The sequence below is a fragment of the Vigna unguiculata genome, chromosome 9, assembly GCF_004118075.2.
Source record: "Vigna unguiculata cultivar IT97K-499-35 chromosome 9, ASM411807v1, whole genome shotgun sequence".
Lineage (NCBI taxonomy): Eukaryota > Viridiplantae > Streptophyta > Magnoliopsida > Fabales > Fabaceae > Vigna > Vigna unguiculata.
In genome coordinates this window covers 40,301,430-40,320,520 of record NC_040287.1, presented here as the reverse complement: position 1 = coordinate 40,320,520, position 19,091 = coordinate 40,301,430, and the positions used below count along the sequence as shown (strand labels likewise).

The following is a 19,091-nucleotide window of genomic DNA, read 5'->3' as shown; positions in this document are numbered from 1 at the left end:
ACTTCTTTTTATTAATTCAACAAACACTATTTTTTTAGTCAAACCAACTACAGTTATCCAATATTACATAGTTATTCACAAAATTACCATTAACTTCTTAATTTTATACATGCATGACTTAACTATCTAATTTCATATTTAACTAAATTCTTGAGCATAACTAAATTACAATGGATAACTTTTCTTCAAAGTAATTTCTACTCCAATCAAATAATTAGGGAGGCCTAGAAAAACACTAAAAAAACAAATTTGAACCAAGAGCTAAATTAGTTGCCATAGTCACTTTTTTTTTCAATTTACTAACTAAATATTAAATTCAAACATTAAACAAGATAAAAATTAATTTTTTAAAGAAAAATGTATTTACTCCAAAAATAAATCTAATGTGACAAATTGTTCCTTTAACTTACCAACTAAATAGGGTAAGACCTAACTTTTAACAAGATAAAAATTATAGTGAAATTGAAAGGAAAAAAAGAAAGGATGAAATATAAAAATATTTTTTCAAGAAAAATAAATAAAATAAAAAGGACAGTAAGTGGTCTTGCCCAAGATCTTAAATGTTTATGAGATTTTTTTTTATTCACTTCAATTAAATAATTCATATTTCAAAATTTTAAAAATAAAATAAAATAGAAGCGAATGATAAGGAAGAAACGGAATGCAAAATTACTTTTAAACATTCACAGGTAAGGAAGTTAGGAGTAATAATTGTGATTTGACAAATAGAACAATTTCATTTATCTGCTATAAACATTCGTTCAAGTTTATGTTTATTTTTGTCTCCATCTCACTGTCTAAATTCCTATATTAGAAATAAAAAATTGTTGATCACTAATTTTTTGATTTTATTTTTAAAAAATAATTATATAAAATTATTTAACAATTATTTTTAATTCATTTTGTCAAGTGATCAAATTTTTAAAATACGGTAGGGTGAATGATATATATTAAGTTTGATTTAACTAATTTAATGATAAGTATGGAAAATCTTCCAACTTGTTCGTATCGACGATATCACTTTTCAATAATTTAAATATAGTGCGTTAGTCAACTTTAATTTTGTTAAGACTAAATTCCAAATTTACCATAATCGAATTCAATAACAAATTTATGTAAGGTAATTTTATTCATAATTTGTTCGGTCTCTTAAAATTTTATTATAAGATTTATTATTGATTATATTTATTTAATATATTTTTTATTTAAATTCGTTTCAAAAAAAGTTATTTTTAAAATTATATTTTAATATTAAAAATTAGTTATTATTTTAAAATTATAAAATATAATTTTTTTCATTTTTTCATATATATATATATATATATATATTATATGAATAAAATAAAATAACATTACAAATATCTCGTTATAATATATTTTTTATATTTATCATATATTATTTACAATATTTCACATTATAATTATACTACTCTTAAAATTGTGTAGATTCGTGTGTCAACTAAATCTGTATCGAACTTTCCAAATTAGTTTGCTTATTTAAGAAAATATTTAATATGTAATGAATTTTTTTTTTATAAAACATTTTATTTTCTTCCTTGAGATATGTTTGTTACACTTACATCGGATTGTGAGGTTCTCTTTTTAATTTGACCGGTAGTTCATCACCTATTAAATTTTAGATTAAATTATATTTTTAGTCCTCATTTTCGTAGCAAAATTTGAATTTGGTCCCTCAATTAATTTTTATCTCAATTTGGTCCCTATTTTGGGAAATTTGACCCAATCAAGTCATTTTCGTTAGTGGTGGAGTAACGGTGTTAAATGGGATGCCACGTGTCAGCTTCTGGATTTTTTGAATTTTTTTTTTATTAATTTTTTAAAAATTTTTAAAAAAATTAAAATTTTGCCACATGTCAAGCTGACATCGTGTCACGTGGCAGTGACAATGCCACGTGTCACTATTTAGGAGGTGTTATTTTCTCATTCTCAATTTGGTCCCTGTATTTTATCTTTTGTCTCAATTTAGTTCCAATTTTTGTAAAAATTATGCAATTTCGTCCCCCTCCAAATTGAAACAAAAATTATAAAATGTTATACAAATATTTTTATTAAATTTGATTTTTTTATTCAAATTGATATTTTTATTATATATTTTCAATAAAACCAAGTTTCTTTAAATTTGTTTCACATTAAATTTTACTTAAAATTGTTTTCAAATTTTAAATTTATTTGTTTTTTATTGTTACATAAACTAGTTAATTTTTCTTAAATTATATAATTGTTATTTTTATACTAACTAAAATATTTGTATAGAAATTATTGAATTTTACACATTTTAAAAATATGCAATTATTTAAAATATAAATTCAAATAAAAAAAATATTAAAGTATAATGTAATAAAATATCAAATATAATTTATGAATTTTTTATTAACATTATTTTCTATTAACAACTTTAAAACAATTTTAAATAAAGTTTAACGTAAAATATAAATTAAAATAAACTTAATCTTGTTAAAAATATTTACTTGAAATATCAATTTTGATAGAAATATTTGTGCATATTTATATAGAAATTAAATTTGGTTTCAATTTGGGAAGGGACAAAATTGCACAATTTTTACAAAATTTGGGACTAAATTGAGACAAAAAATAAAATACAGGGACCAAATTGAGGATGAGAAAATGACAACTCCCAAATAGTGACACGTGGCACTGTCACTGCCACGTGGCACTGTCACTGCCACGTGGCACGATGTCCGCTTGACACATGGCAAATTTTTAATTTTTTAAAAAAATTTAAAAAAATAATAAAAAATTAAAAAAAAAAAATCAAAAAAAAAAATTCAAAAAATCCAGAAGCTGACACGTGGCACCCCATTTAACACCGTTACTCCACCACTAACGGAAAGGACTTGATTGGGTCAAATTTCCCAAAATATGGACCAAATTGAGATAAAAAATAATTGAGGGACCAAATTCAAATTTTACTACGAAAATTGGGACTAAAAGTATAATTTAACCTAAATTTTAACAAAACGTTCTTTAATCTTGCAAGAAAAGCTAATGGAGAAAATAAGTATATTAATCTCTTTATTTTTCATTTTACCTGAATTAATTAATTAATTCTGTAATGTTTATCAAATATCCTAAAAACCATAGAAAAGATGTTAGAATCTTAAATAATTACATGAAAAAAAATTCTGTTATAAGTTTTTAATCAGGGTTTGATGTTATTAATATGTATGATAAATATATAATGTATAAGTATGAAACAGTTTTTATTTTATTTGATAATTTGTTTTAGTAAAATCAAGTTAAGCATAAATTTAAATTCTAAAACGACGGTATAATTTATTGTAACAATTATTGTTGGACTTATCATATTATTCATTATCACACTATCTAAATACTTATTTTCAACTTCAAATGTTCAATCTTTTGTCGTAAAATATGTTAAAAATCTTAATCAACAAAATATCTAACTAAATTATATTCAGAATTAATTATCATTTTACTAAATTTGATTTCAAGTTAGACTTTTGAAATGATATATTCTGTTACACCCATATATATTATTTATGACTGCATGTTAAAATAGAGCAGTTGATATGAATGCAAAGTGCACATTAAATGCGTATTCGATAATTTTAAAGTGAAATATACATATTTAAATCTGGTTTCTAATATTCCGTTGCAAGTTGTTATACACTGTTCAACTAGTATTAACATATAAGAGGACATATAAAATAATTGGTAAAGAAGAGTGAAATGAATCATCTTACCATACAATAATATTCAAATAGAAGTAGTTTTATAGTAAAAAATAAAGTTAAACTGGGTTATAAAAATAAGTTGTAAACTATTTTTCATAAACTAGGTTAAAAACTTGTTAAAATAACCTGCAAATCGTTTTTACATATATATTAGAAGTCACACAAATACTTATATTATGAAATAATCTATATATTCTTCATTTCTTGGAGCACTTAATACTGAGAAATGGCTAACTGAGAAAAATATTGTTAATTAATTATAAGAAATGAGATTAGTTATAAGAAATTAACAAATGATTTAATCAAATTGTGTCAGCATTCCCCTAGTTAGACTGACATGTGATAACATTTTTTGTCCTTATATATAAACTTGCAGGTCAAATTATCAACTCTTAAATAACAATGGTAAAATAAGAACTATAAAATGATAAAGTTCAGTAATTCACATCAGTAATCACGTGATTTTTTTTCTTTCTTACTTTATTTTCAACTCTGAATTTTTTTCCTTCTCGTTCACCGTGCCATCGAATTGTCATGTGCTGGATTTCAATATTGGTTTTAAAATATAAGAAATCTTCGTTAAGTTATATTAACACATAACACTACATTACAATGATGATTTTAGATTATGAATAGATTTTTTAATTAATGTATAGTAAATTTATGTTTAACTATTTTAGCACATTTTTAATGTATATTTTTCTTCTAATTTAGTTGTTTACGTGTAAATAATATATATTTTTTAAAATTTATAATATTTTTTTTAAATTTAGGAATAAATATGTTTTTGGTCCTTTAACTTTAAGTGAATTTTGAAATTAGTCAATTTCGAAACTTTAGACCAATTTAGTCATTCATTCTTCTAAATACGTAGATTTAGTCATTTTAATCAAATTTTGTTAAATTTTTTTGACAGTTCAAGCGTGTTTCATAATAGTATTTGACTTAACATTAAAGTAAAAATGTGTCAAACATTATAAACAACTCAACTACAATCTTGAAATACATACGAAACATCAAATAAACCTAACAAAATTTGATTAAAATGACTAAATCCACGTATTTTAAAAGATCAAAAACTAAATTGGTCCAAAGTTTTGAAATAGACTAGTTCCAAATTTATTGAAAATAAGGAACAAAAACATATTTAACCCTTATAATTCAGATTTTTTGGCATATAAATTATATGGTATTAGATTTATAAAAGATAATTTTACTGTAACATATAATGTTTTCTTAACTATTGACAACTTTTGAATAAATATTGAAATTTAGTTTTTGTTAAAATATTAAAAACAAATGATTTTCTTCCTTGTCGGACCACTCATGAAATTAGAGTTGACTCCATTTATTGCTTTCCTTCTCTCATTTGTCTTGTTACACGAAATAAATGAAGAATTAAAATTGCGTTTTTTCCTTCTATTCAGAATCTGTTGTACCAATTTCCATCAATATTAACGTACTGTTATAGATGGATTAATTACAAATAGAGACGAGTTGATCAAATAAAACTATTCAATTAATAATAAATTAATGAAATTGATTAATATAGTTTTTTAAACACAATATATTAATTTTTAAAACTACTCATAAAGATTGTTGAAACTTTTCACTCTTTTTATCCATATAATTAATGTATGTTTATCATCTTCTTTAATCTCATAGAATTGTTTTTATCATATCTCCTTAAATCATAATATTTTGACTTTTATTGACTTCAAATCTTGGAAAACCATTAAAAGTGTTGATAAAGAAAACAGTTGCCAAAAAACAATTTAAAGAACCTCTTACAGATGGACTAAACATCCTACAAATTAAGTTTTACTAATAATTTAAGTTCTTTAAAAAAATTGATTAATGTTAACATGCATATTAATTTTAGACTTAATTAATTTCGTAAATACTATATTTGTAATTGATTTTGTATTTAAAAATTTTATATTATTAAATGTTTAACATTTTATATTTTTTAATTGAAACTCTGCAATTTTATATCACAATATTACTTAGTATAATAGTTTAAAGTTTTGTTATAAATTTAAATACTTTTAATTTTTATTTTAAAAATAATTTGCATTGCAAATAGTATTTTAAAAAAATTATAAAATTATTAAAATTTCAAAAACATCAAATAATAAAACAAATAGCTTAGAGAATTATTTGTCTCCACTATTTAAATTTTACAGACAATTAAAACTATTAAACTTAATATTTGTTAACTCTTTTGTCTTTATTCGTTTAAAAGTTATATTATTTTATATTCTAACGTAACTATTTGTTAAGTCTATAAATAATAAAAAAGATATGTTTTAAAAAAAATGCTTAATCGAAAAAAAATATTTTATTGTCTTAATTAGTAATTTTTAGTTTTAATGTTAAGCTAATTACAACTAAAAATAAAGCTTAAAAATACAAACAACTATGAATAATTTAAAAATAACAAAATTATCTCAAGAAATAAATTGTACTGGACCATATTTAAAGAGATTTTAGATATACTTAAACGTATTTTAAAACCCGAAAGGCTGTGGCCTATATTCATTATAGGCTAGTGTCATTGGTCAAGGAGAATTAAAGTCTAAAAAAAATGGTTATAAAAGTCGAGATCAAGTAAGTTTAAAAATTCTTTTCTTCTTTCATCTTCTGAAACATTTTTTAAAAATAAAATTGTGAGAGAACTCGGTGTACAATATCTTAAATAAAGATTAATTTCACTCTAAAAGTTCCAATAAGTTTTTATGTTAAATAGTGTTTGATTATTTGTCCAGTTTTGTGTTAAAATGCAAGTTATAGTTTCAACATGTTGTGATGAAATGTAAGAGAAGCTACATAGAGACCTTGGGTTTATCAATGTACCACGTTGACCGATCTTGGGTTTATCGATGTAACATGTGTTCATCTTACCATCCATATTTATTTGCAAAGTTTGAGATGGCATCCACAAAAAATCGTTCATATTTTAATTTGGTTGGTGTTATAAATGCATGCATTTGCACCCACCCAAAGGATTAATTCACATAGTTAATCTATGTTGAAAACATGGTTAATGAAAACTTAACTGTTAAATGAAATTATTGTTGCCGTTTTAGAGGGTAATTTGTGTTAGGTTACAATTTTATCCTTATACAATGTTCTACTTTCTCATCTCTAGTCAATAGAAAATTTAAACTCACACTTGGATTTCTAACCATCAGTTCTGATACCACTTGTTCTTGTTAAATTAGGTTTACACAGACGGTTTTATTGGGAAGAACAAACACCAATGAGACCTGAGCCTAACCATATAAGACATTGACACCACTCTCAACCCAAAATCTTAAGACAATGAGTTTACGAATCTTTATTTTTATATAATATTTTACTTTCTCATTTTTAAACGATGTGAAACTTAAATTCGCACCTAAATACAATTCAGTGATAATAAGAAGTAGGAGGCAGAATGGTCCATGAGTGGCATAATAGAGAGGTTTGTAAGTTATTGTCCCTGTGAGTGTGGGGCTTTCTTCACTTAACTACAAAACTTAATTATGCATCCCTTTCCCTCTGCTATGTAATGTAATGTTGCTATCCTTTCCCTCAAAAACCATATTATCAACATCCACATGCATTTTGTTCCCACCCCGGAAGCACTGCAAAGAAAACGATAAATTTTTTCTTTTCTTTTTTCTTTTATTTCATCTTATATATCATAACCTTTTTCTGCAGTTAATGACAATAAAGTCTATCTGCAACCTCTTACTTTTCTTTCTTTTTTTTCAAATTCACAGCTGGAAAAACTAAATAAGTCCAAAATGGAGGCATATATTATGTATATATATGTATTATATGCGTGCGACAATAATTACTTTTACATTAATTCAGCCTCTCTGTGTGCCAACTCAAGCCATACCATTTTTTTCTACTCATATTTCAAGAGGAAGAAAAACACACACAAATACATAGCTTCTGCCTTTGGACTACAAGAATTTATGTTGAAGTGAAGACTAATTAACACAAGCAACTGTGATGGGTGTGAAGAAATTTACGAAAATAAAAAAAATATATAGTTTGAAAGAGCAGAGAAGGGAACAGTTAAGTTTATTATATTATATATATGTCACGCATTCTTTCTGAATTCTCATCCGATCTGCATTATGAATAATAGCTTAGCATTATTGTCGTATAGTGTGTGTTTTTATAGCTACTTTATTCCCCAACCCTTTTTTAAATTCACCTTGTTCATTCATAAAAATTACAGTGCTTTCATTCTCCTAAATTAATGTTTCTTCACTTTTTGAATACCTCTAAAGTTTAAACTTACATTTTTCAATTCACAGAAGTTTTAATTCTTTAACTTGGTTTACATATATATAAGAATGGTTATTTATAAGTGAAAGTCTAAAAAGTCCACATAGTACGTTTTTATTCAATACTCAACAAGAATAATTAAAATCCTTAATGATGGTCACCTGCCTAGATCTAGATACATATTTAAATTGTGGACAGGTTTTGCTATATATGTAAATTAACATGTTTCCATGCTCTGTACAATGTTGTATTGTAATACGTAAGTAGAGATCTGACACTGTCGTAGCTGAACAATTTTTTTACACAAATTATTAATTTAATGATATATTATTTGTCTCCTTGTACCATTTTCATCTCTCTCCTTCTAATTGAACACTTTTACGTTCGATTTTTGGTACAAATTCTTCTCAATGTCCTCATTATTATTTGAATGAATTTAAAATTGGAAGATACATTTTTGATTTCTCAATAGGATGTGATATGGGTGATATGGAATTTGAAAAGGAAAGGGAGCGAAAAACTCTTAGGACACATATATACGGGACTCAGGACATGTCTGTAAGTCACCCTTATAAAAGAAAAATGTTAGGTACGGATGATGCGGCAACACATATGTTAGTTACTAGGCCCATGCATCCAAATCTATAATTACGAGGTAAATGTTTTTTTTTTTTTTTTTTTTTTTACGCTAGATGTTCCAGATGATAACTCAGGATATTTTAGTTACTAAGAAAAAGATAGAGATTAAAAGATAATATAGTAGATATAAAATGTGTAAAAATTGTTGAGTGTCAAAATAATATTACTCCATCTTCACTCGTTTCACTTCTCTGTCACCTTCTTGTTCATATAAAGTATTTACTACTTATATTAATATGTGTTGAATACTTGTCTGCATACTTGTTCTTTTTGGGTATTTCATGTTTTTTTTTTTCATTTATATAGTCAAAGTTGAGATCTGAAGAATCATGATTAAGTCGCGTGACTACAACAAGAATTGTCTCCTATGATTAAAACTACTTTGTATGTTGTGTCTTTTTTATTTGGTGAAATTTTATTACTGTTAATGGATGTCATCAATTTAGAATAGAGAAGAAAAAAAAAAACGTCTTTATATATGATATAATGATATAAAATAAGCCATAACAGAATTAAAGGGTTATTGCGTAGCATGTTATGAAGTTGATGATGAGGGCAGAAGATGACACCTCTGGAATAAAAAAAACAATTTATGAAGTGGTACGTGCAATAAAAGAATTGTTCTCTTTTATTAAGATTATCTTGCAGAAGCATGGTTGGAATTGGAGCAGATATTCAGGTATATCTATCTATCAGCCTGCAGAAAAAAGAGGATCGAAAGCCCAGAACAAACAACTCAATTTGGAGCTATACTATCCTGATGAAAGCTGCATCACATAATAAATCTGTCACACTGCACAAAATACACATTAATTAGTTTACCCTCATTGTCTGGTCAATGACACTGCTTTTGTACGAAAAAAAACACACATAACATTGATTCACCACATTATTATGCGAGATTGAGAAAGCATGATGCAGTAACCAATCACTTTATTATAATTTGTATGACTTTGTAGATTACTGACGTACGTAGTATCGTGAAGAAAGCATGCTGTATTGAATAAGTTGTACGAGTTTGTAGATTATACATAGATAGATATAATAGAGAAGAAGGTGATTTTGTAGAGATAGTAATAGTGGTAGTGTGAGGAATGATTGCAGAAAATAAAGTAGGTAGAAGATGAAGAAAAATAATAGAGGTTGGTGAATGCGGGAGGAAGAATTGAAGGTGGAAAGAGCTGGCATGCAGGGGGTAAATGACCCCAAAAACTGAATGATGTGTACGTATTTTGTGTTTTGGGGTGCGAGGGAGACGGAGAGTGTGGAGTGTGGGTTATAAATTTTCTGACAGAGAAAGAGAGGGTTATACCCCACACCCACTAACTCCCATGCCATTTCTTTCAACAAAAGACCCTGTCTCATCTTACCTTGTATTTCACAGGGTACTCACAGGGTATAGGAGTTTGGTATTCCCAAATCCCAATGCTTTGACTGTCCCTATCTCTTCCCTTCTCCTTCAAACTTAAACAATACCCACTCTCCACTCTCCTCACATGCCATCTCTTCACCTTTTCACGTCTTTGCATCTTTTATATTTCCAAACCAAATATTTCATTACATTTTTAATTTAAGAGATAACTCTACTCTGATTGAGTGTTAAAATTTAGGGTTTAGAATTTAGAATTTAGAATTTAGAACGTAATTCCTTTTATTTAAAAATCTAACGGTCTAAATATCATGATTTAATTGTGACTCGATATACTTAGTTTCTGTCACGAAACAATGTTACATGTAACATGTCATAAAAGTAGTTAATATATGAACTACGGAAGTGTGTGGACGAAAGGTAAATAAGCTTGAGAATTGAGAAAGGAGATGACAAAAAGATTGTGATATCTTTGTTTGCTGATTTCTATGAAATCTATGATTTAACTGAAATTTGAACTTAATTTCTCAAATCACTCTAACAACTTTCTCTTAAGCCGAATCAAATTATGATACCACATTTTTGGTCCACCGGTTCTGAAATCTAGACCGGGGCTACCAGAACTCTGAGTTTTTATTTGGTCCAAAATTGTAGCAAGCAGAATATTTTGGAAAAGCCCAATAACTATCCGAATAATAGGGCGGCCATTTATGAAGGAGGCCCATTCTTTGAAAGCATTGTGTTATGTTCCTGCAAAGATTAAAGTAACCACGTTCCCAAAAAAAAGAACAAATCTGACCCAAAACAAGTGTTAATAGATGCATAATTAAGAATTACTTGTAAATTAAAAAAAAAAAATCTACTTGTGATTTTTTTATTAATGGTAAATATTTATATGTTTTGAAAACACTAAATAAATTTATTTATTTATAATGATTTCTCTTGTATATCATCACGTCCAACCTTAGGTAGACAATCGTACAAGTAACCTATACAAGCCCGAGGAAAGAATCAACCTTAATTAATTTAATTAATTTTACACGTTTTCTTTTAAACTCACTAAAATCTCAGGATTTCTTATTGGAGCTTGACTCGTAGGAAACTATCAAAGATTCACAACTTTTCAGAATATTCCTTGCCAACATAATAATATAATAATAAATAGTATTGTCTTAAATGTTTTCAAACAAAGAATATATTTAAACTGGTGCTGAAAAAAGCATGTGTCAAGTGGTTTATTGACATATAATGCACCGAGTATGCTTTATAAATTTATGATACAATTTAATGCAAAAGCCTGGTAAACAAATCCATAATTATGTGTAAATTAAAAATAACTCAGACAAAATTAATTAAATTATTTAAGAATTGTAATAATGTACAAATATTTCACTATGACTAATATTGGTAAGAGTAATTTGGACGAAGGAAAAAAAAAAAAACATGACCAACTTTTTCCCCACTAAATAAGAGTAGTTTGTTTTTTCTTTTTAATTTTGTTGTAGCACATTCCACAACGTTCTTAAAACCTTCTAATGGTGTTTCCATAGATAAGCGTAGTTCCTAGAAAGTTGGTGGAAACTGGGAAAGCATGTGCCGCAGCGTGTCATCAAAATCAAATCAGGGACGAAACGGCAAGGCAATCAAGGTAGACAATCTTGTTACGTCACGTGTTACACGCCACACAATAGATCAGAGCCACGTGTCCACCTCCCAAAGGGCAAAACCTGAACATTGACGGTTCAGGATGCGCCACGCAACCGTACACCTACCGAATATTCACATTTCACACCACCAACTGGATAGAATAATTCCATTATCTCGTGACATTTAATTAATAACTAATAATAAATAAGAATTAGTATTTCGTAATAATCAAAACCTTGTTTCATTTATGTTCAAAGAAAAGAAGCCGTGTTTTATTTTTTTAGGGTTCCATCGACCTATTTAGATAAAACACGAAATCCCAATCGTATTCGGAAACAATTCCTCTCTCAGAGAGAAGCTCTCGAATTCCAATTGATTGTCGTAGAATTTTAATGGCTTGTTCATCATCCGATGCAAAACCAGTGACGTCGCTGTTGTTCTTTTCTTTCCTAATTCCGATACCTTTCGATTCTGTTTCCGCCCTACGCATACTCAATACTTGTTCATCTCTTTCTTTCTCAAATTCCGATTCCTTTTTGTAACACACATACCTTAGTAGCCCAACTAACGAACCAAAGAAACCGTTGTCATGGGAAAGCGTAAGCTCCTAAATTCCTAGGGTTTCTGTGGTTATCGATCTGACTCGATTGGATTTTCTATTTTTTTAATTAATTAACTAATTATTTGTTTTTGTGCTCTTTGTAGGTAATTCTCAACGTAAAAGTGCTACGATGTTTGATAGTGATGACGATAGTAGCGTGACCTCGTCGTCAACTGCTCGCTCTGATCTCATGTCGGTGTCCGGAGCGGAAGATGTGCAGTTTGTTCAAGATTCCTTGCTCGACCAAGCTCTCGATGCACTTGATGAGAAAAGGTACTTTGCTTAACGATGTCGAAATAAATTGACATTGTAGATGGAGCTGGAGAAATTTTTAACATGTTTTTTGTTGATTTATTAAGGGGTTCCACGAGGGAGAAAGCTTTTTCATCGATAATTGATGCTTTCAATAGCAACATGCAGCATCAGTTTGTGGAGAAGAAGTATGTCTTGTTGGTTATTTATTTTAATGTGTGCTGTTGTGTTATTGTTTTTAGAATTTAATTCAAGTGCACTTACACTTCATCCAATCATAACTTCGCAGTAAGTTTGTTGAATCATATTGTACTAACTCCCGTATAAGTCATTTATAGATGATTTTAATTGGTTGACAGTGTTAAAAAAACATGACAATTTAATTCTTGTTTTTATTGCAAAAGAAACACAAAGATAAGTTATATAAATGTGCTTTAACAAGCAAGATCATATATTTTGAAAATATGAGATATATGTGTTCCAGTGGTGATCCTTTGTTTTAAGGTTTTGTTGGTAGTTCTATTTATAAATTAACTTTGCAATCTGTACATAAGCACATGGATATTCATTTTCACTATAAAGTGATTATTGTCATAACCTCGAGGTGCTTTCTCTATTCAGGTTTGCTACGTTGTTACATCAATGCCTTTCTTCAATTAAAAAGGGGTCTAAAAAAACATCTGCTAAAGAGATAGCTTTGGCATCTCACGCGATTGGTAAGAATTTGAGTAACTTAAGCATGCTTAGTATTGACTTCATTTAATTGAATATTTAATGTTATTTATTTTTAAGGTTGTCTGGCCTTGACTGTTGGATGTGGTGATAATGCCCGTGAAATATTTGAAGAATCCATTCGTCCTTTGGATGAATCTCTCACATCTAAGATAGATGTTTCGAAGATACCATCAGTAAGTAGGAATTTGGAAATATTTCAAATTCTTGTATTCAGACTTCTCCTTGTGATTCTCTATCTATGATGCTGAATGTTATTTGCTTAATGATGTTTATAGTTGCTGGAGTGTTTGGCTATAATTACATTTATTGGAGGTAATGATCAAGAAGAAACAGAACGATCAATGGACATAATGTGGCGGATTATTAATCCCAAATCAGGTTCCAATGTAGGTATCTGTTTCAAACATACTATTTTGTTTTATTCACTAATCACCCGTTTTAAGATTGACTCATTTTCTAATAGTAGTTGTGTTAAATGAACTAAAATGACAATTTTTTTACCGTGTTTAGGTAGTTGCTGTCAAACCTTCTGCTTCATTAATAGCTAATGTGGTGTCTGCGTGGTCTTTTCTTCTCTCCACAGTGAGCAATTTGAAGTTAAATTCAAAAAATTGGCAAAAGTAAGAATGTTGTCCTTTTCCGTCCATTTTTATTTAATTCTACACTATTTATAGATAGGTAACATGCTAATACTTCCGTTGTCAAAATCATTTAAATGCATATATGATGTGGAATCAATTTAACCCAGTGTGTTAATATCCCTGAGTATTCTATTTTTTTTTTTTTTTGTAGTTTACGTAGTGTATATATACACATAAATTCTCCAGAATGACAAAAAAAAAACTTAAATTAATGTCACTAATTCATAATTAACTAAAAAAATTCATAGACGTCTCAATAAACATACAAGTACCACCAAGAGCCGAATGTAAGCTTCCTACATGTTGCTGGACAGAATAGTTAACAGAAGCCAGTTTCCTGAGAAACTACAAACCAGTGGCTAGAGGAACCTGTCTGTCACCTGAAAAAGAGAAAAAATAGGTAGAGGAAGTTAGAAAGTTGTTACCAGAAAAGAGAAAGCAGTCACTGAAGAAGAGAAATCAATTGCTAGAGTACGGAGTTGAGAAATAAATGAGGTGTTGAGAGACATTATACTCAGAAATGAAGGTGTTGGGTTGTGAGAGAAAGTGAGACACAACAGTTTTTTGGTTCGTTTTGTAAGCAAAATATTGTTCTAGAAATTGGAATTTTTGTAATTAGTCCCCTCCCAAAAAGAGCCAACTTTAGTGTTCAGAGGTCATTTCTAGAATCAAGAGATAGGACGACTAACCATTTTGCTGTTGCCACCATTTTTTCTGCATCAGTCTCTACCCTGAACTGCTCCACTGTCTCCAGTGCCTCTATTTTTAACCAGATCTTAACTGTTTCCTAGACCCCCAACTTGTTTTCGCTTTTGTTGCTTGTCATTAAGAAAAAGAGCCCATATAAGATGAAAAGCCTGGACCCAATTTTTGCACGATTGAAAGGCAAAACACGGACTGCACAAACGTAATATATTTCATTAAAAACAATGAGGATATGGGTTGAGTTTAAATATTTTATAGCCACCCTTTAAACTGAGATAAAGCAGTTGTTTATTTTGACAGTATGTAACAACTTAAAAATGTGATATATAAATTTTCAAACCCTGGGTATCTTTTATTCTACCTCTCTTTTTTCATGAATTGTTTTTAGGTATTTCCTTTTCTTATTTTCAGTAAGGTAGTTATGATGTGGGTAGAATTGGAGTCCCAGAAAGATAGTATTATGAGTTTGTTTGAACGAACTTCTGTAGAAGGATCTATGGGAGAGAGACATGTGAAGAAAAAAATGAAATTAACTGCTCCATAAGTTAAATTAGTTTGTGTATAAGTTGGAAAAATTTGGAGAAACTATATGAGAGGTCTCTATAAATTAGTTTATGCATAAACTAATGTTAACTTATGAAGAAGTCTATTTCATATTTTAGATTTAACTTTCATCTGTTTTATTTGTTGTTACAAAAAATATTCATTGAGAATTGCATTCTATGTAACCATTGCCTGGGATCCAACCTATTGTTTTGTTGTTCATGCAGTTCAATATCTTATTTATCTGGTCTTCTAGACAAGGAAGACAGATCTGTACGAATTGCTGCTGGTGAAGCACTTGCTCTGATTTTTGAAATTGGAGTTATAGATAAATTTTCTGCCCAGTCAGACAATGCAAGTGATGCAGCGCAAGAAGGGAGTAAACCACTCGAAAGCTACATATTTTTACAGGGACTGAAAGGAAAGGTGTTGAATCAATGCAAAACACTTTCCATGGAGGCGGGTGGAAAAGGTTCTGCAAAGAAAGATCTTAATAGTCAAAGGAACTTGTTCCGAGATATCTTGGATTTTTTTGAGGTATGTTAGTTACTACTATGGTTATTATTTGACAACAATAGATAAGGTGAGGATTCTGTACTGATCTTACCTTTTCATCCTAGTATGGTTACTCCCCGGATATTTCAATGAAGATTGGGGGTGATTCCCTGCAGACATCATCATGGTCTGAAATGATACAGGTATTTCTTGTGTCCTGTCTTTCCATACTTCTTGAAATCTCTTTTCTTTTAGCATTTTGACATTCAAATTCTTGCAGTTGAATTTTATCAAGCATTTTCTTGGAGGAGGATTCGTTAAGCATATGCAGGTAGACTTTCGCAACCTTTTTCTTTGGCAAGCCTTTGATTATTGTATAATCTGGAGCTCTCATGTTTACACCTTTTTTCCGCTCTTCTCCCTTGGCAAACAGGAAAATGAGTTCCTACATGATGTATTTGGTTTTTCGCCGAAGAGAAAGTATCTTAATAACAACGAACACAAAATGTCTGGTGGTGAAAAGGTAAGTTTGTCCGTGATTGTGCTTAGCTATCTTGATTTTTCGTGTATGTTCCCCCACTCCCCACCGCACTTGTTTTCATGCGCTAACTTGCCCCATTCCCTTTAATCGCAGAGAATGTTTAAATCTCCAAATTCGGTTTTGAACAAGGCTAGGACGCAATTACTTAATAAGCAGCGGATATTATCTGAGGTTGGCATTCTTACCGTATTTGAGAACGTTCACTTTTATCTTCCTGTGGAAGTATTTAAAATGATAATATGGCACCTAAACGTAATTTGAAATATAACTTTCTTCTGCAAAGTTCTTTGGGTAGAATGTGCCGTGTGGATTGTATATCGATACTTATTTTTTTCCTTTGATTTCTTTTGTTAAATTTACAGGGAAGAAACTTCGGCCACTACGCTGTCGGTATGGGTGAGGAGGATGCATGAATTTGAGTGGAAACAACGATAATTATGTGTGATTTAGAGATTTGATCCTTCATTTGATGTAAAACAATATTTCTTACATTCTATCAGTACACTCTGTCTAATCCTGTACTCCCTGTCGATTACATCCGTTGACTTGAGATTTATGATGTTGTAATATGAACAACAAATAGATACTAATAACGGATTTCAAATGCCTATTTGTTTTAAGGATCTGTACAAGTGGAAAGAAATTAAATTAATTTGAAAAATATTATATATGATTTAATTGCCTTCTATATATTAAATCTTTTCTTTTTATTGTATTCAGTGTGTAGTAGTGGTCATAATAATAAAAGTAATAAAATATTTTTGTAAGTATTTACAGTGATAGAAAACTTATATATCGATCTAATTTGATTTGATTAGGCCATAATCAGATATAAATCGATATCATATACTATAAATTAAATATTTCAATTTAATATTCCTTTTAAGTTACTTTTTGGGAGACAAAGTAATTTTTAGAGGATAACATTTTTCATGAATTTTTTGTTACTTGATTATTAAATATTTCAATGAAATTTAAATAACACTTTCTGTAAATAAATTTAAAAATATATATAACTTTTTAGTTTCTTTTTTTAACAAATAGCTTAATGTTTAACTAAATTTTTTCAATTACAGCAAAAAGAAAAAAAGACATATATATGTAACCAAATATGTTACCAAAATATATTAATGATATTTAAAATCATTAAATATGTAAGCAACATATATTAGTGTTATGTTTGTATCTACAAAAATTCAGCGTTCATACGGATTTCAGGATAGATTTTACCAAAATTATATTTATTAATACTTACCATTATAAAAAAATTATATAACAGGATAAGCTACAAATATTTATAAATTCTTAATAATTATATTATTAATATATTTTTATATTGTATTAATATGAATATATTATATTAAATTAATTAATTTAATTATATAAAACGCTTTTTTATCAATCAAATGTATTAAATTATTGATAAACTTTCATCGATGATAGAAAATTTTCATTTTCTATTAAGGATTTTACTTCTTTTATTTTTTTGTGTGGGTGTTTTGTAAAGAGAGTATATTGTTTGTGTAAGTTTGATATTTGGAGAATTACTAAATTTAAATGTTTCTAAATGCGCAGAAGAAAGATTTTGGTTATAAACGCCTTAACTCGAGGTTTAGAGTATTTAACCATCACATCTACTCTCTAAGATGTGTAAATAATATATATATATATATATATATATATATTTCTAATTAAGTTAGTATTTGATTTTAATGTTTAAAAAGTATTTAAAATAATACAATTTTTAATAGATTATTTTGTTGATTAAATGTTTTAAAATTTTTTATTATTTTTAAATTTTATATATAAATGTTGTTGATTATTTCATCCGATTTACAGCCTAACTAATTTTGAGAATTTTAGCAGCCTCCTCTATTTTTTTATTCATGTTTCAAATTATATGAATTATCCTAAAAAACAATCTTGATTAATAAAATTTTCATAATTAATAGCTATACAAATGGAGAAAAATATTACATACACTATGGTTAGTAGTAAAGTCAAATTAATATTAAATTTTTTAAATTAAACATATTCATAAGAATATGTACTGCATCTTGAAATTTAAAGACCTGATCAGAGATCTGGAAAATCATTTTGATAAATTTTTTTTAGAGAAAACAAAACACGACACATGATCTTAACCACTTAACAAAATCAGGTATTTTAATCACTCAACAAAATCGGGTATTTTAAGGACTCAACAAAATCGGGTATTTTAAGGAACGTTCTGCCTGTATATATTTTTACATGAATCTAAATTCAATTCATGATTTATTCATATATATATATATATATATATAAATGAATATAATAAATATATTTTTCTGAATATACTTAACTATAAATTATTCCATCATCTTTTACTATTGTTAATTTATTCATAAAATTTTACACTTGCAGTCAAACAAAATATATTTATAACTAGACTATGATGTTGATAACAAATTCGATTGAGTTATGAATTGGTGTAAATCACACCGGTTTCATTTGATATTCTCTGTATACAACATTTCAAAATATAAACTTATGTCAGAATTACTGACTTAATCTTATAATCTCCAAAAGTTTTGGATCCTAATTTGGATACTACTTCAACATATATTAGGTAATTATTAAAGAACTACATTATTATGAAATAATGATAAACATGATCAATTTAGTCCATTTTTATTTTTCAACACCTTTTTCAATCGAATAAATATAGAAAATATTTTTAAAAATATTTTTAAGAACTTCTTTTATTATTACTTTTAGTTATACTGTTTATAAATGATTTAAATTATTATAAAATTATTTTAAAATACATACTCACAATGTTGCATGATTATGTCTTCTATGTCTTCGCTAGTTTTAATTATAGTTTTCATTTTCTAAAAATTTTTATAGATGAATTAAA

The 19,091-nt window shown here is 27.9% G+C and overlaps 1 protein-coding gene across 1 annotated transcript; it reads left to right on the top strand.

The window, feature by feature from the left end:
- Positions 1-11,916: 11,916 nt before the first annotated feature.
- On the top strand, positions 11,917-16,853 carry LOC114163919 (interferon-related developmental regulator 1-like). The gene is made up of 13 exons (XM_028048306.1): positions 11,917-12,278; positions 12,385-12,553; positions 12,640-12,720; positions 13,154-13,248; positions 13,325-13,440; positions 13,543-13,653; positions 13,778-13,887; positions 15,384-15,693; positions 15,777-15,854; positions 15,932-15,982; positions 16,085-16,174; positions 16,286-16,363; positions 16,555-16,853. Exons 1-13 carry the CDS (start codon positions 12,269-12,271, stop codon positions 16,603-16,605), a joined length of 1,350 nt encoding a protein of 449 aa, XP_027904107.1. The 5' UTR covers positions 11,917-12,268; the 3' UTR covers positions 16,606-16,853.
- Positions 16,854-19,091: the final 2,238 nt, after the last annotated feature.

Coding starts and splice junctions, on each gene's coding strand:
- LOC114163919 (XM_028048306.1), top strand. Junction 13,441..13,542: donor ATGTTTCGAAGATACCATCA/GTAAGTAGGAAT, acceptor TGATGTTTATAG/TTGCTGGAGTGTTTGGCTAT. Junction 13,888..15,383: donor AATTCAAAAAATTGGCAAAA/GTAAGAATGTTG, acceptor TTGTTCATGCAG/TTCAATATCTTATTTATCTG.